General features: G+C 40.0%; 1 protein-coding gene across 3 annotated transcripts in view; it reads left to right on the top strand.

Annotated features, from left to right (window-relative positions):
- PCDH11X (protocadherin 11 X-linked) overlaps positions 1–24,350 on the top strand; it is a 1,065,677-nt gene that overhangs the window by 92,734 nt on the left and 948,593 nt on the right. For all 3 annotated transcript variants that reach the window (XM_032762349.2, XM_032762343.2, XM_032762359.2), the window contains exon 2: positions 15,775–16,358. In XM_032762349.2, the coding sequence (XP_032618240.1) occupies positions 15,819–16,358 (540 nt within the window). In that variant the 5' untranslated portion in view covers positions 15,775–15,818. The remainder of the gene's footprint in view (positions 1–15,774; positions 16,359–24,350) is intronic.

Raw genomic sequence — 24,350 nt, 5'->3', positions numbered from 1 at the left:
TGATTAGCCTGCCTTGATTGGCTGCAGGTGTTCTAATTAAAGTAGCTATCTCTACTGCCTTCTAGAAAGATCTTAATTGGCTCCAGGTGCCTTGATTAACCTGGAGCAACTGCCATTTGGTTACCAGGGTACTAGGGATTTGTTTAGCCCGGGGCTAAAATACCTGTTTCTCAGTACTTTACTATAGCCATCTGGCCTTGCCCCATCACAGCTAATAAAGGATCCAGTTCTGCAGTCTTTGCTTACATTTTGAATAATTTGTATTGCATTTTAAATTTCTAGTAGCTTTAGCTCCAGGTCCAGTGCCCATTTAAATCAATGTGAGCCTTTCCATTGACATCAGTGGGTATTGGATCAGACCCTTAGTGCTGATCAAAAGGGTCTGTTTGGACTACCTGCCATATTCACTATGAAAAGGGGTTATAGAATCGGGACTTATATTAACAAAATGATACGCATACTGCTTTGGTCTATGTCACATTTCACTGCTTATGTCAGATCTTTATGCCTGGAAAGAATGTCCTGTTCACGTGTATATAGTCAGCTTGTACTATTAAGTAAGAAGATGGTTAGTAAATGGCTATTAATTTATGAGAGGGGAATTAATAAGAAGGGGTTTGATCTTACTCCCATTGAGGTCAATGGTGAAACTGCCATTAACTTCAATGAAGCACGATCAAGCCCCAAGTGACGTTTCCTCTTCTCGTTAGTAAAACAGTGTCAGTCTCCTGTTTAGCATATTATAAGTAACTTTGTATAACAAACTGCTTTCCATGTTCTTTTGTGGTTTTATTTCTGTGATTAATAGGAAAAAGAGGGTTAATTTTTTTTGCTCAGGGTACACTTTTTCTAAAATCACGCAATAGTGCAGCTCCTATTGCTAATTATACCTTTATGTATACAGCATCTTTCATCCTGAAAGATCCCAAAGTGCTTCATAGTTTGTAAGTATACAGATTGCTTCTCACACCACTGAAATAATGTACAAGTAATACTGCACTGAAGTGGTTTTATGTAAGTGAGGAAAGAATAATTTATCCAACTGAAACTATGAGATGAAGGAATGTAGGTAGTGCAGACTGTGAGTACCTGGAATTTGGGCAGGATATTGTTACTAACATGCCTATTCATGTGAAAAGTGCCAGGGCTCCTTTAAAAAAAAAATTGCAAAATGATCAGCTTCTGGCTTTATATCTCATTGAAAAAAACAGTGCACTGCATGCCATCATTTCTTTGTTATTGAGTATTTTATTGTTGTTATGGCACTTTGGTTAGAGGAATCTGCTATATAATTAAATGGTTCCATTACTCTTACAATGGACTTTGTATTTCAGTAGAACTGATTGAACAAAAATTCACAACATGCTTTACTGATGACAGCATTTGTACACATTCAGAAAGAAATTAAGAGACTGATTTTGCAGGCACTCATTACTGAGCTACTCATGGTAGTGAGTAGTTTTTCCTTTAAGTGCTTACAAGACTGGGTTCAAACTGGATAGCATGTAACATATTGTACAAACACCACATATGTAAATATGTTAGGACAAGTGTGAAGAGCAGCAAATTGGCCACATTTTTTGAGTCGAATGTGAGAGGCTCAGACTGTAGAATTGAATTGTTTTATAGGACTGAGTTTTAGGAATCATGAGCCAAGGAGAAGAGAGACAATTCTTACTGGGATCATTATGTATTAGGCCTTTGACAAATACCTACTAGTTTGAGTTACCTTTTCATTTAAGTTACCTTTAAGCCTATGTAAAAACTAGCAGAAAATTATTAAAATTTGGAGATGATTCCTCTGTTAGCAAATGGCAAAACGCTTCAAGCTCTTACCTAAAGTATCCCCAGTGGACCCGGTCAGTGTTGTTTGACTGTTTGTGCACTTTGTAAACTGGTTTTTAAGGGAAGTGGGTTGTGTGTGAAACATATTTTTTTGCTTTCTGTGGAAGTGCTCAAAAGGATGAATGTAAAATTGTCTGAACTATTCTACTTCTCATGGAATAAACTATAAAAGAAAATAAAAGGGCACAATATTAGGGTCCTGGGCTAGCCTAGGTAATTCCGTTGTCGTCAGTGGAACTATTTGCATGAGTAAGGACTATTTCAGTGTGTAAGGGTTTGTAGGATTGGGCCCTTAATCCACCAGTCTGACAAAACTGGAAATAGGGTAGAAAATGGCACAAAATGTATCAAATTTGACTTAGTCTTAAGAAGATTAGAAACAGAAGCAAATATTAAAATCTATTTTTCTAACTGTCTTATAATGTAATCTCCTAATCCTATTGTAGGTAGCCATGTTGACCGTTTGTGTGTGTGTTAGGGGGGGAAATCTAGCTAAGGTTCACCAACCTTCCCTTCCCTGATTTTCATTCTTGTATCCTGTTCTGACAGGTTGGTTTACCAGTATGTTAACTTCTGGGAAGTTATCCTGCAAGGTAGTCAGCTATGGAAAGGGATAGACAGGAATAAGATTAATTGGAAATAGAAATAATTTAAAAGGAGAGGATTAAAAAAAGAGTGCAGCTAGAAAACTTCTTAAAGCTCTGATTAGGAGGCTGGAAATTGAAATCTAATGCACGAATCCTAAGACTTCATCCCAGGAGACCAAATGTTCTCTCCTTTTTCTTGCTGGGAAGGAGCACTAAACAATGAAGGAGAACTTACCAGATTTTGTGATTTCAGCTATAATTACAGAATATAAATATAAAGAACATCTAATTCTTGTCTTAACAAGATTTTCCAAAAGAAAGAATGACAAAGATGTATCTGTGTGTGCATGAAATTTCTGGAGGAAAAGGGAGTATCTTCACCCTAGATGTCAAGTATCAGGGGCTAAGCGTGTTAGTCTGTATCCACAAAAACACAAGGGGTCCGGTGGCGCCTTAAAGACTAACAGATTTATTTGGGCATAGATGGAGATTTTGGTTATACAGAAAGACAAAAAAACAAAACAAAAACCCAATAATTTCTTAACCCATAATTCACCCTGGAGACAACAGGAAGAGCTGTTGTCAGAAAGGGCAGTTTTTTATTTCTTGTGTGTTTGACCTGGTTACAAATCAAAATGCCTGGAGACTGGGGGTTTTTATTTTTATGTTTTTGCCTGTTTCTTGTGTTCACTTTTTGGAGAAGTATAAAATATAACTGTTTTGCATATATATGTTTTTTAAAGAAATTTTATATGCTACAAAACTGAAAGACAACGGCCTGTTCCAGCAGCCAGGCATTGAGGAGCCTGTTCATTTTCAGAACGTCTGTAGTAGTACACAGGGGATGCCATAAATTGCAGTACCAAATATGGTCCCTTTAATACTCTGGCCCCTAAATTTTCAGTGTTTTACTTGTGTGACTCCCATTAGTCAAAGGGAGGTCTGTGCTAACCCCCCACCATACATGTCTACCAAAGTGTGCCCCTGGCTTTTTCTTCCTGTAATCCATTTAGTATCAGAATGGACCCTGTATGTACTGCATGTACTCTGATTTGGTGGATTTCTCAGTTCTGTTTGTCCACACAACTGCACAAGGTCTACTTTTCTGGGTATACTCAGGCGCTGTAACAATGTAACAGATAATTGTTGTCCTCTGGACTTCAGTACTAATTATAAAGGGGCAGCTAGATCCTGCAAGTGCTGAGCATGGAGAGGAAACCCTCTGAATGGCTTGCCCAGCTCCTTGGCAGGAAGGGAAGTCAGCTATCTCCAGGGCCATCCTTAGGATTTATGGGGCCCTACGCAATATTATTAAACTGGTGCCCCTATGCCAGATGGCAGCCCAAGCTCACAGCCTGGTGCGGGAGGGGGAGGAGGGACGAGACAGCAAAGGATAATAAGATGCCCGGCCTGCCTCATGGTGGCGGAGAGTCACAGTTCCCCGCAGAGACTCCCATACCCTCTCCCTCATGCAGAATGGACATGAAGAAAGTACCTAATTAAAAGCACTAAAATTTGGGAATAAAAAATGTCAGTCACAGGTTTTTTGATATGCCCTGAAGTTTGTCAGAGATTTATTTGCAAAAACTTCGTAGTAAGGGTGAGTCAGCTGTCCTGCTGAATACAACATTACATATAATGGAATACATGATGCAGCTCTTCTGTGTTTTACATTTTCTTAATCAGTATTTCTAAGCTGAATTTATATTTTAAATGTACTCAAACCTTAAGCCAGCATTCCAGATTACTACATATTTAACTCACTGAAACAAAGACATTATTTTAAATTAATCAGAGAGGTTTAGTGTGTTCATAACAATGTTCATTGCTTTTAGAAAAAGGGAACAGTAATTTACTTTGTGTGATCTCCATAACAAGAGACATGGTTATGAAATTTCACCAACTTTAAAAAAATATGTTTCCAAAGATTTTAGGTATAACAAGGATTTTATGTCTTACTAAGGTACTGATTTTGCTGGAGGGTTCTTTTAAAACTAGTTCATCAGATAGTCAGAAGTAAAGAAAGGGAAACTCTTTGTCCAGCTATCTGGAAGGGAAGGACTGTTGTCCCTTTAAGGGCTCTCTTCAGTGGGGAGTGGGGGGAGAGGTGGTGAAGGGATGGACAGAAAGGACAGGAAGACTTGGAAGCACTTTTTTTTTTAACTATAGTAATTAAAATGTGTATTTTAGATAAGGGAGGTCTTTTGAAGGATTTATTTAAAAAACTGTATGTCTGAAGATCCACGCATTTAAGGCTAAAGATGATTGTGCATCTAAAACTCTATGCAAGCATTTTTTAGAAATGTGATTTTATAATCTTCACCAGCTCACTAATGAAATATTTTTAAAGCAAATTTTAAACTAAGGTCCTGTAGACTGACATGTTCTGTGTAAATATTACATTAATGCACAACTGTTTTTGTCAGTAAAGTCAGAAACTGACAGTATAAAAATTTATTTGGGCATAAGCTTTCGTGGACAGCTGATGAAATGGGTTCTAGCCCACAAAAGCTTATGCCCAAATAATTTGTTAGTCTCTGAGGTGCCACAAGGACTTTTCCTTGTTTTTGCTGATACAGACTAACAGGACTACCACTCTGAAACCTGTCAGTATATACCTTGGGGTTGGCAAATGCCTGTTAAATGGCTTTATTACCCCTTGAATGTCTCTTTAACAGTTTCAATGTTGTGCTAATAGGTCTGGCAGGCTGGAGGTTTTTTCACTTTTAACTACTAGATTCCCTCCCAAGGAAGACTCACCAGGCTAGAGCAGCCATCTGTGGGAGCCTGCAGGAAGGGTCAGAACAGGGATAGGAAAAGAAGAGGGTGGACACTAAGACCCAGTGGTGCCCCAAATTTTCAGGTGCCCTACGCAGCTGCCTATGTTGCCTATGCCTAAGGACGGCCCTGGCTATCTCCATGGCAATGTTCTCTCCTCCGCAGCACTTGTGGAGTTCTCACATGGGATTGGGACATAGAAGGTTAAAGTAGAGCTGAGGGATGCACCTTTACCCCATCTGTTGCCCCTGCCTGTCCCCCAAAGGACTTGTGGCAAGCAGAAGTTCACTCTCCAGGTGACTCTGACTTCCAGAGCATTCCCTGCGATCTGTGGGATTGTGGTCTCACACATCATTTCCTTAGGGACAACCTATCACTCCCACCTCAGCCAGTGTAACAGCGAGGAGGAAAATCTGTGAAAGAAACATTGCAGATTTTTGTCTTGCCCATAAGCCCTTGCCACTGGAGAGCAAACCAGGCCCATGGCTTGTAATTATTGTACTGATTTGAAATATACTACATATCTCAGAGAAAAAGTGGCTCTGAGGTTATTTTATGTTGTTTGTTTGCAACTGTAATGGGGTGGATATACCCTGATTTCCCTCTTCCCTTGCAAAAGAAAAAAAAAGAGCGGGGGAAGGTTCACCTCCACTTCCCCGCTGCAAAGGGGGAGAGAAGCCCAGCTGCCCCCTGGGGCTGCATTCAAGCTGGCAGTTGTGGAGAGAGGAGCAGATGGCTAGACCCCAGTTATGGGAGGATGTAAATGGAAGAGTGGGTGCTCTATGAGGGACCATCACGCTAGGGAGACTCCCACTCACAGCCTGGACCTTCACTATGGAGGAGCTGTTTTCAGGGCCCAGCAGGCTGCAACAAAGGGCAGCATTTGGACTTCTAGAAGTGAATAATCTGACAGAGCTGTGGCCTATAGCTCCCCATTAAGGAGAGGCCACAGGTATGCGAGCTATTATTCCAGTAAGACTGGGGCTTGCTGTTGGAAGCTCTGGCCCAGCCAAACCCTAACCCACTGGGTATGCACAGGAACTTAAACTGTTACGAAACCTGTTCCAGAAATGCAGTATCCCCGTCAGCGACCAGCACAGCTCTCCATCAGGTAATCATCATTTTGAGACGTCCTTTTCACAAATGAATGAGAAATACAGACCTAAGAAATTAGCCTACCCTTTCTGTTAATAGGTCATAACCAGATACCACAATACATCAGAGCCAACTGTGTTCCTTCAGTGCTCTCACCTTTCCCAAATCCAGGCTAAAAATAATATGAAAATAGAGAATGCATGTCAGTAATGTGGCAGTCTAGGATACAGGGCCCCAATGGACAAGCAGAGCCTAAGATATATTTGCACCGTTCACCAAACATACATGTCTTGTACCATCTGGGCAGAGTTCTCCATAAATTCATTGTCATCATCGTTAAGAGTTGAGGGACAAAATAGCGCTGTCTCACAACACACAAACGTATGCCCCAAACAGGACAGAATACAGGTCTGTCGCATCTTACGTGCGTTTAACATGCATGATTTCAGCTTTACATGGTCGGCAAAAACAAAAAATAAAGAGAAAAATAACAATTTTAATACTGTACCTGTAGTATGGGTGATTCTGCCCGCCATTACATTCAGTGTAATTTTGACTATACGCGATTTTTGCTTTATGCATTGACTGTGGAACATAGCTCCAGCGTAAGATGCGACAGACCTGTACCCCAAATTTCAGTCCTAACAAATAAGATGAGTTAATCTAACTGACTCAGCTATGATAGGCCTCAAATCTGCCTAATTTCAAATAAAATCCTGCCAACATCTCTATAAAATGCACGCAAGTCCAAGAAATAGACATGAAACCCCACAGGCCATCAACAGAATGCTGGCTCATCAACACTCAGGTTCTGCGAACCAGTTATCCATTCTTAGAAGCACAACATGATTTGTGCATGGCATGCCCTACAGTGTGCAAGTAGAACATACCTGGTTTTTGAACCAGGAATATGTCCAGCTAAGGATTGTTTCCACACTGAAAGCAAGGAAGGTTGCCATTTCTGCAGGGAAGTGACAGGATGCTTTTAACCAGACTTTTATCTAGTAGGTCGGTAGTAGCCAGTTAAGCAAAATAATCTGTACTCCTAAGCAACACATCTGGTTTCTACCTATTCAATGATGAAGGTTAATATTATCTGGATGCAATGTGCTAATGCAAAATGCATTAGCTATAACATTAGTGATCTTGACCCTACCCATTGCTAAGTGATTGAGACAAATTGCTATATGTAATTTTACTTTCATTTTTAAGTGTAATCATATATTCTAAATTGAAATAAGTCTAACACTCAAGAATGTTCATTTCATATTTTAGTGTCTGATTCTCTTGCTGTGGGCTTGTGGAAGGAAAAAATTATCATGTGGTGGCACAAAAATACATTTTTACACTAGATGTGACATACAGAATTGCCTAGCACTCTTTTGGTGCCATTTTCTGACTATTTTTGCAATGCATTGTACATTGTTTTTCTTGTGTTTTAATTGTTGCTACAGTGTCAATTCTTAACATTGAGCTATAGCATTTAGCTGCATTATAGATTTATTTTTTTTATGTACTGCAGTGCTTCTACTTGAGTAAATTGAAGTAGACATCTCATCAGCTGGGAGATCTTCACCTTTTCCTCCATGCTTTCGGTTCTCATTCCATATATCTAATTCTCAACACTGGTGCAAACCTGTTTCATTGCTAATAGCAGTGCCCTCTATTTCCCAGTGTTACCAGTTTATAGAAAAAGTTAATGCAGCATATGATTACGATTTTCCAAAATAAGTGATAGTCATAGCATTTTTGAAATATTTGCAGTTGTGTTAGCTCTCAGCATTTTCCCAAACTTGCAGCTGTAGATTTAGCAGGAAGGGAACTTCAGTTATATGTGGATTAATGTGGAACGATCAAAAGAATGATGGGGACCCACTGGGCCAGCGTACCAGATGCATGTGGATGGAGCATAGTTGATTACAGAGCAGCATTGCCCATTTGTTTATGACTGTTTCATTTTTGTATCTTATAAATACAAGTTGCAATTCCTCGAAGCTAGCACTGTACACATCAGTTGCAGGTCAGTATTAATAATTTGGAACTCTGTAATTTAGCAAAAGAAACCCCTTGTTCTTTTCCAAGTTTTGACTGTGTGACTTCATTAACTACTGGATATCACACCTAGTTTCTTACACTCCTGTTAGTAAATGTGAGGAGAGGTTTCCCCCTTCCTACAGAAACAGGAGCTATGCCTTTCAAAACCTAGAAATACAATGCTCCTGGATGAGCCAAAGCCTTGAATCAATAAAGTACTTTAAACACATGCCTAACCTTATGCAGCTGAAGAATACAAAGGGCTTGGCTACATTGGCACTTTACAGCGCTGCAACTTTCGTGCTCAGGGGTGTGAAAAAACACCCCCCTGAGCGCTGCAAGATACAGCACTGTAAAGTGTCAGTGTAATCAGGGCGGCAGCGCTGGGAGCGCGGCTCCCAGCGCTGCACTCTACACCCGTAAGGGATGTGGTTTACAAGCAGCGCTGGGAGATCTGTCTCCCAGCGCTGCGGCTCTGACTACACTCACACTTCACAGCGCTGCCGGGGCAGCGCTTTGAAATTTCTAATGTAGCCAAGCCCAAAGTCTTTCTCTTGTTCCTCTGAATTCCCATTTGAATAGTGACTGATGTTTTCCCATGTTGATAAGAATGTAGGGCCTCATTCTATTATAGTGGTGGAAATTACGAGTAATGTAGCCCCAGTCAAATCAGTGTTGTTACTTAGGTAGGAAACTTGGCAAATCAGACTCTTAGAGCATTAAGTTTATACTTCTGGGCATGAAACTTCCTCAGATCTGTTTTTCTGAGAGACGGTTGTCTTTCTTCCCAAGCATCTCTATGGAATACACTGTGTGCTGAGTGGATGCTCATGGGATATTGATGGCTACAAAAAGATTGTGGCCTGGAATAGTGACAGAGTGAGAATTATGCAGAAAAATAACCTTCAATTAAGTCGAGTGAGTAAATATTTGAGAAGGTGTGAGATTAGTTTGCTTCTTAGCTCTAAAAGAACATTTTTAGCCAGTTAGGGGAACACTTTCCCAGATTTCCAACTGCAGGTGAAGGCTGTATCTTTCTTGAAATGTTCACTCATCAGAACAAATCAGTTTCTTGAATAAAACATAATATATGAGATGATGAACAATAGAGATTTTTTTTTTTACACAAGTTATTGATTTCTAGCCAAAAAAAAAAAAAAGAAAAAGGCACAACCACCTAACAATGTAGCAGTTGATGTCCATGGAACAACACTGATAACCATGTGTTATTAGTGTCAGCATTGAACAGAAGGATTCAGAGATTCAAAGTCCTAAGTACATGGCATGGCACTGTGACCCAGCATCTTAGAAGGCTTAGAGTAAAAAGAACTGATTGTGGGAACTGAGATAGGTAACAGTTGGCTCGCACTGATCAGAAGTTAAACCATGTTCGGGTCATACTGCTGACTGACAGAAAGAGTACATGTCACCAGCCATTTGCAGATACTATTAGTGGTCTTCTGCCATAAGAAATATTGGTTTGACATAGTGTTTTGAACTTGGCCTTCTGAGGAGTTCAGCGCTACAAACTTTAGCTACAAGCTTCTACATAATATTCCTGTATTTTTATGTGCAGCCCTGCATCCAATACTAGCCATGGGTCTTTCCAGGTAGATTGACAGCACTTTGAACTGCAGCTAACTAGTGCCTAAGTAGAGACTCAAGCTCACTTAATTTATAATCCAAGTCAAATTTGAACTCAGACATCCAGAGATAATGCTACTTAGCTCTCTGAATATGGTATACAACTTCATTTCTGCATCAATACCATGACTTCTATGAATTAAGAGGTCCCAGTCTTAATCCCACTGCGTGCAATGGGAGTTTTGGTATTGACTTCAAAGAGAGCAAGTTAAGTCTTAAATTCAAAGGAGCCCGGATTTGGATCTGCATTAAAATCAAATTCCAGTGACATTTTTTAATCTTTATTTTCTGCACTGTAGCTCAGTCAGTATATAGTGTCCATAACTAGACATGCCAGGCCCACAGCTATTAAACTGAAGATAAATTGTAATATGGTTTAAATTATAGCATGAGAGTTTAGTGTATTGGATAACAACTGTATTTGTTTTAGTTCACACATGAGAGTGTGTGTACATGAGCAAATGTGTAACTGGTACCCTGCCTTCCCCCTCCCCACGCTCTCCCATATAGGGCATTTACTATCACAGTTCAGGTGACAGGCACAGCCCTAAGTCATCTTTCCAGCATTTCACAAGCTAACGTTACCTTCTGAAAAACAACTTTGTTCTTCATTTTTTTAGTGGCTAAAATGTCTGCGGGGCTCATGAAAGGTTCTGCGTTGGCAACCATGGAGCCAGAAGTCCCCTGTTTAGTCATGGTACTAGCGGAATATTAACAGCAGCAATATGTGCTTTGCCAGTGGGCCTCAACCGTCTAGAACACACTCACCCCACAGTGACTCTGATTTTCTCCCCTCCCCACATTTTTTATTTTTCTCTGTCCTTTTTATCTTATCACATTATCAATTTATCTTCACCATTTTAGTATCAGTCATTTGTCCCACTTCTGCAATTCCCCTTAATATCCCCTTCTCTCTTGCTCTCTCTTTCTCTCTGTCTAACTCAATTTCCCATTTCTCTGGTCTCCTTCTTTGCACTGATATTCTTAGTTTCTGTTTTTCCCGTTTTTATAGTTTTCTATATTTGGGGGAAATATGCGCAATAGCCAATGAACTGCTATATGTATTATTCTATTAGAGATATTCTGATTTCCTGAATGTCCTGCAAACCTTTTGTTTTGTTTTGTTGCTAGACAACACCTCCCCCTCCTTTTTTCTTTCTGTTGCTGTTGCCATAGCACCCCCATCAGTCCAAGCACAAATGACAGACAGAGAACAGCCATCACTATATAAATAGGTTGTTTTTAAGTGCAGTTCCTGCCCCATGGCATAAGCTGCTTGTTCCATGTATCTGAGCATAGAATTTGAATCACATCACTTTTGCCCCTTAAAGCACCATGGCTACACTGAGGCCGACTGGTTTGGAAGGGAAAATAGATATCACTTCAAAATAGTCCCTGTTTCCACAGCTAAAGAACTGTAAACCAGTGTCAGTCACTTTTTCATCCTGTAGGGTAAGCAGTTTTCCATGAAAACTCCAAACCCCAGTCAATATGTGTATGTACTTGCTTAGTTTAGAAGAATAAAAACCAGAAGCAAGTTTGTATAGGATGGAGGGTCTAAAATTGACTGCAAAGAGGTGGAACTTACTACCTTAACCAAATACCAAGGTATGCATAAACATGATTGTGATTTAACTTGCATCCATTTTACATTCATGTAACTCCACTGGGCCTGATTTTTCGTGATCTTGCAGTAAAGCTGGTTGGAAATTTTGCAATGGAAGGTCCCTGTTGAAAATGATGTTCATCAAAATCAAAATGTTTTGCTGGAACATAGTACTTTTGACAAAATTTTACAGAAATAAATATGAAATGATTCCAAATCAAAATATTATTTTGTTTTGAATTTTATATTAATTTAAATATAAGTATATGTATAATTACACTTAATATGTATGTATATATATTATTATAATAATTTGACATTATCTAAACAGAATGTGGGATAAGGTTGTTCTGATGTTGCCAAATCAAAATTTTAAGTAATTTTCGTTCCACAATTTTGTTGTTGTTGAAATTCTAACTCTTCATCCCAATTTGGAATGAAAACAAATTTCAAAATGTCCGAATTTCCCGCTGGATGGAAATTCTGTTTTCTGACCAGCTCTGCCTTGCAACTTGTATGATTTACACCTGTACAAATGGAATACCAGATCAGCATGGTGTCCTTTTATACCTACTTTGCACTACTGAAAATGATTGCACAGAGACAGTCAGGCTTATTGATTGCAGTGGAGTTAGGGCTTGGCTACACTGGCACTTTACAGCGCTGCAACTTTCGCGCTCAGGGGTGTGAAAAAACACCCCCCTGAGCGCTGCAAGATACAGTGCTGTAAAGCCTCAGTGTAATCAGTGCTGCAGCGATGGGAGCGCGGCTCCCAGTGCTGCAAGCTACACCCGTAGAGGATGTGGTTTACCTGCAGTGCTGGGAGAACTGTCTCCCAGCGGTGGCGCTCCGACCACACTCACGCTTCGGCGCTGCCGCAGCAGCACTTTGAAATTTCAGGTGTAGCCATACCCTTAGCATTGATTTACAATGAAGAGAGAAGAGAGTCAGACCTACAGTGTCCAATGTGCATGTCTCACATTCAAGGTACAGTTCATCAACTGTTATTAATGGATGTCATGGTTTGTGTGCTTACCAGAAGTATATTAAATTGTTAATGAAGAAATGTAAGATATATCATATGGCTGTAATTTAAATTGAAAAACAAAAACAAAATTTAAGACCCTCTGAGTTTAGGTTGAAACTCCACTATTAACTTACTGCATATAAGCTTGTGATGTCAGGTGTAAGAATGTATATTGTGTTTAGAGCTGCAGTGTGGCTAGGTGAGTTAAGGACAGAGTAACAGCTTTACCTTAATAATTATAAGGTTGTCCAGTATAATCTATATATGTACAGGTCTGTAGATGTGTGTGTATACATATACATTGTTTTTATGATGATATTTATTATAATTATTATCTGTGCATTATTTTATCCTCATGGTTTCACAGGCAATCTTAGCACTGGGACTATAATTCACAGGAGGTAAAGCCTTGAGTTAGTTTTGTAATCCCTCTGCTCACAAATGAACCAATAAGGTTAAGAATACTATCCCACAGCTACTAGTTCTGTATATGTTTACTGCCATTTTTCTTCTATATCTGATATTTACAGTGCTCTCCAGTACACTCAGAATATTTAAAGGACATAATACCATTCTGAGGCCTTGACAGCCTTTTAAACACTAGCTCTTCGTTGTAGCCAGCATATATTTTTCCTTATTGTTGTGGAAGGAAAGGTTATAAATGTATTTATCCCAACTATAATGAAAATGAAATATAAACCCACCTCATTTATTTCTTGAAGTAATTTCTTCGTATTGCTGTGTGTGTGTCTGTCTGTCTGTCTGTCTGTCTGTCTCCTTTAACAGGATGTGAGGATTTTTGGTGGTAGCTTGTCATTAATATAGTACATGCTCAGGTATAAAAATAATACAATATCCGTAGTGGTTTATTTATATGGTATTATCAGAATCCTGTCATCAAATGCATATACTATAGTATTCACCCACGAAAACTTATGCTTCAATACATCTGTTAGTCTTTAAGGTGTCACAGGACTCATTGTTGCATACTACAATACTGTTACTGTTATTGATCATTGGGAACTGCTGCTAACTTTCTTAATTATATATTTAAAAGTGCATTAGTATTCCCTAATAATGGATTTTTTAAAATGACTGCTTGTACCATACTGTTCCTTCACTCCTGAATGCCTGTGTATTGTTGCATTAAACCTTACACTGAATTATCAAAATACTGCAGATAATATAGTACCATGCAACATGAACTTAATATCCAATCATGCAAATCCTCATTCATTGAGTATCCCCAAAACAGTTAATAGGGAGTAATGTCTTCCTGGATATGTAAAGATTTGCATGATTAGTTCCTTATTTTGTGATGCGTCTTCCAAGTAAAGCATTTTGGGATGAAGTTTATGGCATTAAATCATATAGAACAGAAGGAGAATAAAATTAGGAGAGCAAGGAAAGAAACATCTTTTTTTATATATATGAACATTAAGAAGAGATGCAGTTGAGTTGGTAAGGGGGATGTAGAGGACCAGATCGTTAGTTGTTGTAAATTGAAGTTGTTCCATTGACTTCACAAGTTAATTTTAAATTGATGCCAGCTGAGTGTCTGGCCCATAGGAAGGCTGTTCCAGATGTCAGAGGTCAGGAGCTGCAGAGAAGCAGACTCTTCTACCATCAGTGGAAAGATTGTGTACATTGATGTAATGTCACATTATATTCCCAAACTGGAGACCTCTACATTTTATAATTTTCCTGAAATTTACTCTACTGGAGGGATTCACCCATACTGAAATTAAAGATAATCACCTTTCTCCCTCCCCCACAAGTCTGGGGTTTTCAGGCATCTGTGTTTGTATATACAGCATACAGTTTGTATGCAGCTCAGAAAACAGGCAGAATGATATTGAATGTTCTTCCCCTTCTCCCTGAAACACATACATATCCTGTTCTAGTATTGATGCCATGAACTAGGTTTCACTAAATATGAGAGTATTTAAGAGAAAGGAACATTGGCAGGTTGTTCAGACTCAAATTTGACCTGATTTAGAATTACTTTAATACAATGAAAAATGCCCTGTTGCTGATTTTCCAGCATAATAAAAGCAGCCACTTATCACAGGGTGAGATCAACCCCTAAAAAACATTGGTTAACCTACCAAAGAAAAATAATCACAACTCCCATTGAAGTTAATGACAAGTGTCCAGAATGGACATTATCTGACGACTTTCTCAGCATTTGTGGGACTGAACCCATTAGGAGCTCATCTTGCTGGTCTGTAGTAGTTTAATTCATGACAACTGGTCCTAGATTTGTGTCATAATAAGAGCTTTAAACATTTGAAGCAGAAAGAGGAGCACCCAGGCAAGCACACAGACCATTGGTGTGATTTGATTACTGCTTTTCTGGGACCTGATCCAAAGCCCCCTGAAATGAGTGGCAGTGTTTTCATTGTCTTCAGTAGTTTTTGGATCAAGTCCTTCCTTGGTTCTGAAGTGGACTGATTGCTGTGTGTTGTGCTGGTAGTTGGACTTTCCATCAGTTTTTGGCTGAAGGTCTTCAGACATCATTTTGATTAGTTTTCCTTGCGCATGTGAATTGCTATATTAGACGACAGAACATTTTAATGCTTTGAGCTGTAATGTAGTTTTAGTTGTGCGAAATTCAGAGATGGATTAAGAGCAGTATGGTTTGTATCCCAGCTCTGTGGTCTGCAGAGATCCATATGCAGAAGTGAATTAGCCCACCCCAGCAGGTGGCAGTCAGCTGATGCCTGCTTGCAAACCACCTGCTGAGATGAGATGAGGTTGTCTTGGCTGCCTCGCTAGGGAACAGGATCAAGGAGTTGGGAGTGAGAGAAAGATGAGTACCAATGTAGCTGAGGGAGGGCTGGAAAGGAGGATTTGTCTTAGGGAGCAGAGAGTGGGAAGAACACTCTCTCATGGGGACCCTTGTATTTTTGGAGTATCCATTCTTCACATTCTGAACTCAACATTTATGAAGTGGGAACAACAAAAAGCAGATATAAGGGATTATCTGCTTTATTGCTGCTTGTTTTATGTAAAAATGGTCACAGTAAAAGATAGCATTTCATTGACCTAGTTTTGCAACAATTCTCAAATCACTTGGCTTTTGCATTTCCACCATTTGGCTGGGGTGCTGCTTTAGGGCTTTTTAATAATCTCTTCCTTTCTTTCCTCTTTTCCAGCTACTCTTGGTGTTCTTCAGGAGAACTTATTAGCCATTCTGGAGATGGACTTGCTGTCTGGAACCTACCTCTTGGCAGTCTTATTAACCTGCATTGTATTTCAGTCCGGTGCCCAAGAGAAGAATTATACTGTGAGGGAAGAACTGCCAGAAAATGTCCTGATTGGCAATTTGCTTAAGGATCTGAACTTGACACTGGACCCGGATGTGTCCCTTTCATCACCTCTTCAGTTCAAGCTTGTGTATAAGACTGGGGATGTGCCATTAATCCGAGTGGAGGAAAACACTGGTGAGATATTCACTACTGCCAACCGCATAGACCGGGAGAAGTTGTGCTCTGGCATTTTTAGTGAGAACCGCTGCTTTTATGAGGTGGAGGTAGCAGTTTTGCCTGATGAAGTCTTCAGACTGGTCAAGATCAGATTCCTGATAGAGGATATCAATGACAATGCTCCCCTTTTCCCCTCAACAGTTATTAACATCTCCATTCCTGAGAACACAGCCATTAATTCCCGCTATTCTGTCCCTTCTGCCATCGATCCTGACATTGGAGTGAATGGCATTCAGCATTATGAACTTCTTAAGGTGGGTGTCTTTTATTCTTCCATAGTACTGTGTGTTTTGATGTCACTACCAGTCCACAAACTTTGCTGGTCTCCACTAGATCACTGAAATGCAGAAGTACCCTATATTGCCGTCCTAGAGATGCACCATATTTGTCCTAAAATGTTAAGTGTGTGCCCCTATTTAAAGCACATCATGTTATCACTTTGTGAAAATCTGTATATATATGTATGTGTGCACACTATTACCTGATAAATAACATGATGTGCATGTATGTCTGTGCTAAGTGTCCACCAACCTGTTAAGGGGTATATGATTTTTATGCAACGGGCCAAAAGTCTTCTCAGACCACTGAGGCATTTACTCACCAATCACAGTGTGACAGGCATGTTTACAAGAGCTTGCGATGAACTAAATTCTTCCTACTGCTTGCAGATTAGATTTGAACAGTGGAAAATCAGCCCAGGGGAACCTTTTTCCATTATAAAAGACATAAGGAAGGTTCATTGACTCTCTGTTATATTAGTGTAAAGCTTGAATAACTCCAGATTTACTCCTGTGCATCTGAGATCAGAATTTGACCCATAAATGCATCAAGAAAACTTTCAAGATTATTGGTCAGATCCTGGACTGGTGGCAATGGAGCTATAATGATTTACATCAACTAAAGATCTGCCCCAGTAAACAGAAGGTGTACTATAGAAGTTTCCAACTCATAGCAATTTTATTTGTCAAGAAGGAAAGTTTGTTTGTTTTTTGTCATATATACACACACATTTTGTAAACAGCCTATATGCTAGCATGTGCTTAGTGCATATGATCAGCAGCCCTGGCAGTGAGGCATTTGAAAGAACAAAAGAGACCTGTAAAGTGGACATAAAAGGACAGATATTGATGAGCACTTCCAAAGAAGGAATGACTAGTCCCTCCACTGAACTGACTTGATCAGATTGTTTCTCTAATGATTGGGTAGGCCTGTAGGGGAGAGGTGGGAGGGGAGTTACGTTATTCTCAATGGCCATTGTAACAATGCCAATTTGGTTGTAATAAGCAGGGCATTTGACATTACACATCAGAAAGTACTGGAAAATACCAGCTTCTCTGTCCTCTGGCAATGAGAGGGGATGGGCTGAAACACAGACAGATGTGGAATAGGGAATAAACGAATAAAATGTAAGTGTGTGGAGATAGATGAGGAAGATTTATGGTCACTGCAAGGAGACAATTGCAGACAGATAATTGTTTGACATAAAGTTATGTGGCTCTCAAGTGAAGGTTTCTCTGTATATGGGTGTCCTTAACTGGAGAGTTCAAAACAAAAACTAGTTAAATGCTAAAACCTATTGGAATAGCATATGAGAGGCTGAAAATGTTCCTGCTCCCTGAAGGACTTGGGCATATCTCTGCACAGTTCACTAGACAGTCTCTCTCGACAGCAAGCATCCTGATTTACTGGCCGCTTCCTGCAAGAATGCATAATGGATGCAGGCTATTGCATCATTTGGCTGGCTAGATATCTAACAAACACTGAGACTGGTACTTGCCAGCAATTTAATAAAAATAAAATACTGCTTAATTTTAGTTTTTTTAAAAGTAGCTTACTGCCTGAATTACTTGAGGTGAAGTGGATACTAGCTAACGACAAAGGGAGGAAATTATCACTTGTCTTTATGGAAAGCTGTTAAAAAGCAGCAGGATTCCTTTTAAATTTCTCACACTCTTAGGATCTGTGATGCACAGGCAACAAAGGGGCGCTTCTGTGGTCTTGTGGAGGTACACTGTGTAGGTCCTGACTGCTCATTAAAAATAATGAAAAGGCTTCACGGAGTGTAGCCTTGGGCATGCAGAAGCTCATGGCATTGGAGGTGTTAATAGAGTAATCTTTTGACTTTCAAAAAGTCATCACAAGTCTGGTATATTTTGAGAGGAAAGTGTTATTGTGATTCATTGGTGATCTTCATTTGTTAACTATGGTTTTAGGTGGATTTACAGTAAATAGGTAATGGAAAATGATTTATTTAAAATGACCCTCAATGTTGCAGCGCTGGGTGGAAATCTAATTCATCTTAACATTTTTTCTGAAGAAAATGAAGCAGAATGAGTTGAGACTGGCTAAAGGGGAAAAAGAAGGGCTTTAACAACTATGTCATGGGGGGAAAAAAGAAATACTGGAGTGGTAGTAGACCCATTAATAAATGAGGAGGGAATGACATTAATGGTGACTCTAAAATGGCTGAGCTACTGAATTGCCTTTGTTATATAACCTAGCCTTTAGCAAGAAAAATAAAACAGGCTTTGGAGAATTCAGAAAGAATGAAAACCTTGTTAATAAAAGGAAACCAATGTGAATATTGGTATCTGTAGAAATCAGCCAGTACATTTACTATGCATTGCAAAGTTCTTAAGAGAATTAACTAACAAACTTAATGGACAACTTGCAATTTAAAGGGGAAAAAAAAAGAGTAATGAAAGTACAATTTCAATGTGTGAGCATCCACATCAGAACACCCCACATTGTTCCTTGGTCCCAGCCAAGAAACAATGTGGAACAAATGTGGTATCTGTTTTTAAAAAAGAAAAAGAGCAGTTCTACCAAATAGCGTTCAGTGGACCAAATTCTCCTCCCAACTACACCATACTACCTTCTTTATAACAGTGGTGATGCCTGTTATGTTTGAGAAATTGAGATCAGAATTATGCCCAGTAAACTGAACTTTTAAACCTAGTTAAATAATGGAACTATTCTTAAGAGGAGAAAATAGTCTATCAGTATCGAAGTGATAACAGAACCATGAGCAGAAAGCAACACGCCTTTTATGGTATAAAGAATAAATTTTAGGTAGGCTTGGTCTAGCAGTTCCATAATCAATGTCAGCTCGCACTGACTTTAGTGAGACTTTTGCCTGAATAAGGGCTAAGAAATCAGACCTGCAAATGTTTATTTTAATCCTACTGAAGTGGGAATAATTTCTCTGTTGCCCTTGCGCCCCTTTATACTGCATCAGTAGTGGAAAGGGCTCAGAATGCATCCACATTCTGGTGACTATCACTGGCATCAGGAGGGGGTATCCCTGGGCTGGGATGGTTCTATAACACCCCTTCCCTCTGTACCATGAATGCAGCATCTGACTCAGAGGATGTCCCAGGGTCTGAGGTCAGGATGCATCCAGGGCATCATTGCTCGTGCTATACTCTCTTGTTCTCAGCTGATCATAGCTCTTACGGGGTATGGGCAGTCTGAGCACAAGTTAGAGTAGCTTTGAGGCTGCTTTTAATTGAGGTGGGTGGAGAGTTGCAGGGAGTCCCTCAAATAGAAAGGTTGGGAGTTTGGTACACATGGAGTTTGTGGTGGGTATAGAGAGATGCAAACCTTTGGTGTGTGCAGTGGACTCAGCCTGCAAAAGCAACAAAGTGACTGTGTAATAAATATAGTGCAACAAAGTGGCTATGTTGTTCTAGATTTAAACACAACAACCAATCTGCAACTCATTTGCAACAACCACAAGCTGTACAGTACTTCCAGGGCATTATCTACTTCTAGCCCTTTATTGACATTTTACTTTTTAATAATTTTAGCTAAGCCTTACTTGCTGCCTGCTTGAGTGCAGAGTTTATTTGTGATACGTGGAGAAGATTATTGCTACATAAATATTTATCTGTGAAACAACCTCACACTCAGAACTCATCTGAACTGCTTAAGGTCCTTAATAGCCAGGTTTTCAAGCAGTCTTAATTCTGGTTGGAAATATGATGACTTTCAGATGATTTTTCAGCAGTACCTGCTTTCCTCAACATTTATACAGTTAAAGGCATTCAATATATGTGATTGCCTTTAATATACAGTAATGATAGCATTTCACCTCTCCAGATGAGGTAAAAGCAGTCAAAATTGTTGCATTCTAATTCATTAGAATATTGCAAAATACATTATTAATCAGTTACAAAGTCATTTTAATATAAAACCATGCTCAGTGCATTTTTGATAAAACAGAACAAATCATTATTTGAATCTATTGCCTATTATTAAAAATCTATGTAGTTAGCACCTTAGTAACTAATTATCTAATTTTAAATAGGAATAGTTTTTCCAGGTAAGTATATTTGACCCAGTTCCTGCAGTGAGCTCCACACAAGCACAGGAATATGCTCCAATGGAACTCGTTGCAAGATTGAGGCCATTACTTATACTCTCCTAATGCAGGATTTAATTTGTCTAGTGTTCTGCACAGAAATGTTATAGAGAGTTCCTTTCAGAAAGTTTATACTGACCATCTGAGGCTAGCTTCCAACCCCCCTTTCCTGTCCATTTTTCCTAGGTTTCTAGGATGTGCCTCAGTAGGCAAGAACTTCCAATAAGTAGCTAAGTGATTCATTGTAAAACACATTCAAACTTTATAACTGACTCTCTGCTTCAACTGTACAGTGTTTGAAGTATCTGAACTCTAATAGGCAGGCAGTTCCATCTATCTTGTGTGTTACTTCCTGTGGTGCTTGCTTAGAGAAGGCTGTAGGGAGGACAGAGGGGAGAAGTGCTGGCTGAGTTTCAGAAAAAGACTATGTTTTTACATTTGCATAAAGGACCAGAATCTAGGAGAACAAATGGTATCTAGATAGACTTAAATAAATCACACACATTGTTATCCTGCCTAAGAGACCGTTTGCAGGTTGTAAAAAATTTTCGCCAATCCCGTAAGTGCAGTAGCAATTGCAATTGGTCAGACACTGCAAGAATACATTACTAATTACTTCAGACAGGTTTTCAATAGGTTGCACTATTTTAGAATATAGCACTTTAGCAGCACATAATAAGTTAGGTTTCCTTTTTTCTAAGAACGTTCTAAGAAAATATGCAGTTATGCAAGTCATTTTCTGCTTGTAGCCAAAGGAGTTTGCTATTCTCATTTAGTCATAGACACAGCACTTTCATAGATTTACAAATTTCAAGGCCAGAAGGGACCATTGTAATCATCTAACTGACCTCCTGTATAACACAGGCCATAGAGTTTTCTCAAAATAATTCCTAGATCAGATCTTTTAGAAAAAAAATCCCATTTTGTTTTACAAATTGTCAGTGATGGAGAATCCACCATGGCCTTTGGTTAATTACTATCACTGTTAAAAAAATTACACCTTATTTACAGTCTGAATTTGTCTAGCTTCTACTTCCAGCCATTGGATCATGTTCTACCTTTCTCTGCTAGACTGAAGAGCCCCATTGTGAAATATTTGTTCCCTGTATAGATGCATAACTTTAATCAAGTCATCTCTTAAACTTCTCTTTGCGAAGCTAAATAGATTGATTCCCTTGAGTTTATCACTATAAGGCATGTTTTCTAATCCTTTAATTGTGCTTGTGACTCTTCCCTGAATTCTTTCCAATTTAACAACTTCATTCTTGAGTTGTGGACACCAGGTAAATAGCCTCTCTAGTTCAACTCAAGATTCCCCTGTTCATGCGTCCCAGGATTGCATTAGCTCTTTTGGCTACAGCATCACAGAGGGAGCTCGTGTGCAGCTGATTATCTCCCTTTCCACAAATCTTTTTCAGAGTCTCACATCCTGTAAGTATGGCCTGTGTTCTTTGTTCCTAGATTAATATGTTTACATTTAGCTGTATTAAAATGCATATTGTTTGCTTGTTCCTAGTTTACTAAACGATCCAGATTACTCTGTATCAGTGACCTGTCCTCCTCTTTGTCACTCTCCCAGTTTTTGTGCAGATTTTATCAGTGATGATTTTATGTTTTCTTCCAGGTCAATGATACAAATGTTAAATAGTGTGGGGCCAAGAACTGATCCCTGTGGGACCCTACTGGAAACATACCTAGTCAATGACAATTTCCCATTTACAGTTACATTTTGAGACCTATCAGTTGGCCAATTTTTAATCCATTTAATATATGCCATGTTAATTTTGTATCATTCTAGTTTTTTATCAAAATGTCATACAGTAACAAATCTAATACTTTAGAGAAGTCTAAGTATATTATATCAACACTATCTCTTTTATCAGTGAAGTTTCTAATCTCATAAAAAAGTATATTAAGTTAGTTTTCACAGGATCTATTTTCCACAAAACCATGTTGATTTGCATAAATTATATTACCCTTTTAAATGTTTTTATTAATTGAGTCCTGTATCAGCTGCCCCATTATCTTGCCTGGGTTTGTTGTCAGGCTGAAAGGCCTATAGTTATCCGGGTCATCTCATTTATCCTAACATTAGTTTTATTTGTCTTCTGTAATTTTGCCAGTTTCCAAGACTTACTGAAAATCAACATTAACTGTCCAGTGAACTCCTCGGTTATTTGGACCTGTTGACTTTAAAATGTCCAACTTTACTAGCTTCTCTTTAACATCCTTCAGAGATACTAGCGGAATGAAAAGAATATCATCACCACCATATATGAGATTACGGTATATCATCTGATTTTTTCCCAGATGCAGACCAGAAATCTTTGTTGAACACGTCTGCCTTTTCTGCATTATTAATTATTATTGAGAATTCTACCATTTCCATCTAATAATAGACCAATGCCATTGATAGGATTATTTTTGTTCCTAATATGTTTAAAAAAACTCCTTCTTATGGGTCTGAACTTTCCTAACCACAGTTTCTCCGTGTGGCCCTTTGCTTCCCTTATAAACTTTCTACAACTCAGAACTTCTGATTTATATTCATAACATCAACTTCTGCTTCGAGTGCTTGCTCATATCCATTCCAGTTAGGTTGTGCGCGTGCCACATGCACGTTCATCGGAAGATTTTTACCCTAGCAACACTCGGTGGATCAGCTGGGTGCCCCCTGGAGTGGCGCCGTCATGGCGCCAGATATATACCCCTGCCAACCCAACCGCCCCTCAGTTCCTTCTTACCACCTATGTCGGTCGTTGGAACAGTGGATTGTGGTTTTACTGACCTCCACCTCCCTAGCTACTCGTAGTTCTCTAGTTATTTTGTTGTGTATATAGTTCAAAGTTAATTTTTATTGTTCATAGTTAGTGTATAGTTAAGAGGGATTCGGGGATTAGCCCCTTCCCCGCACCCGGTGCCGGGGCCCATGCCCGGTTCACTGGGTTTCAAACCATGCTCGGCCTGTCATAAGCCGTTGCCGACAGGAGATCCACACGACTTCTGCCTTAAGTGCCTTGGGGAATCTCACCTGACAGATAAGTGTTGCATTTGCAAGGCTTTTAAGCCGAGAACAAAAAAGGAGCGGGACTTTCGGCTAAAGCAGCTCCTCATGGAGGTGGCTCTTACCCCTCCGCCTTCGGCACCAAGCGCTGGTCAATCGGCGGGCAGAAGCACCTCCTCGGCACTGGACCATGCCGGTACTGCCAAGGCCTCTCGTCACCGGCACCAAAGTCGACTCGGCACCGCTTGCTCTCCCTGAGGTCGAGAAAGCCTGCTGCTTCCGTGCCACCTGCACCGCAGCCAGAGAGCTCGTCTAAGTCAGATCTCCTGGCACCAACACCTGCCACGGCACTGATGACGTCGGCACTGTCGATTCCAGTCCCACGAGGGCTGTCGAGTCCGGTGCCTGTCAGCTCCCCGGCGCGAGCTGTGGTTGAGCTTACTATTCCATCCACGCTGGAGACATTCTCAACGGCGAGGGATCTGATTGCCATGACAGAGTCGACGCTGCCTCAACCCCCGGCACTGCTGGTGCGGGTAATGCAGTCTATCGGCAAGCCTGCCTTGATAAGACCATCCTCTGTTGGCACAGCAGAGCAGCGCACCGTTCATGATCACGGTCCTGCAGACGTTCCAGGTTCCATCGGCGCTCCCGCTCCCGCCGCCGCTCGCAGCGTTCTCTTCCTCGGTACCGGTCGCACTCGTGGCACTGGTCGGTATCCCGTTCGCCGGCCTGCTACTCTCGGCACCATTCCAGCTCCTGGCACCGTTCCAGGCACCATGACTTCCGTAGCTGCTCTCAATGTCGAGCCTCGAGATCTTGGTCAACCTCCTGGCACCGCTCTGGTCGCAGGTCCCGATCTCATTCTCGGTACTGGTT

This window comes from Chelonoidis abingdonii, chromosome 8, assembly GCF_003597395.2.
Source record: "Chelonoidis abingdonii isolate Lonesome George chromosome 8, CheloAbing_2.0, whole genome shotgun sequence".
Taxonomy (NCBI): domain Eukaryota; kingdom Metazoa; phylum Chordata; order Testudines; family Testudinidae; genus Chelonoidis; species Chelonoidis abingdonii.
The sequence above is the reverse complement of the archived record's forward strand: the minus strand, read 5'-3'. Positions and strand labels throughout refer to the sequence as shown.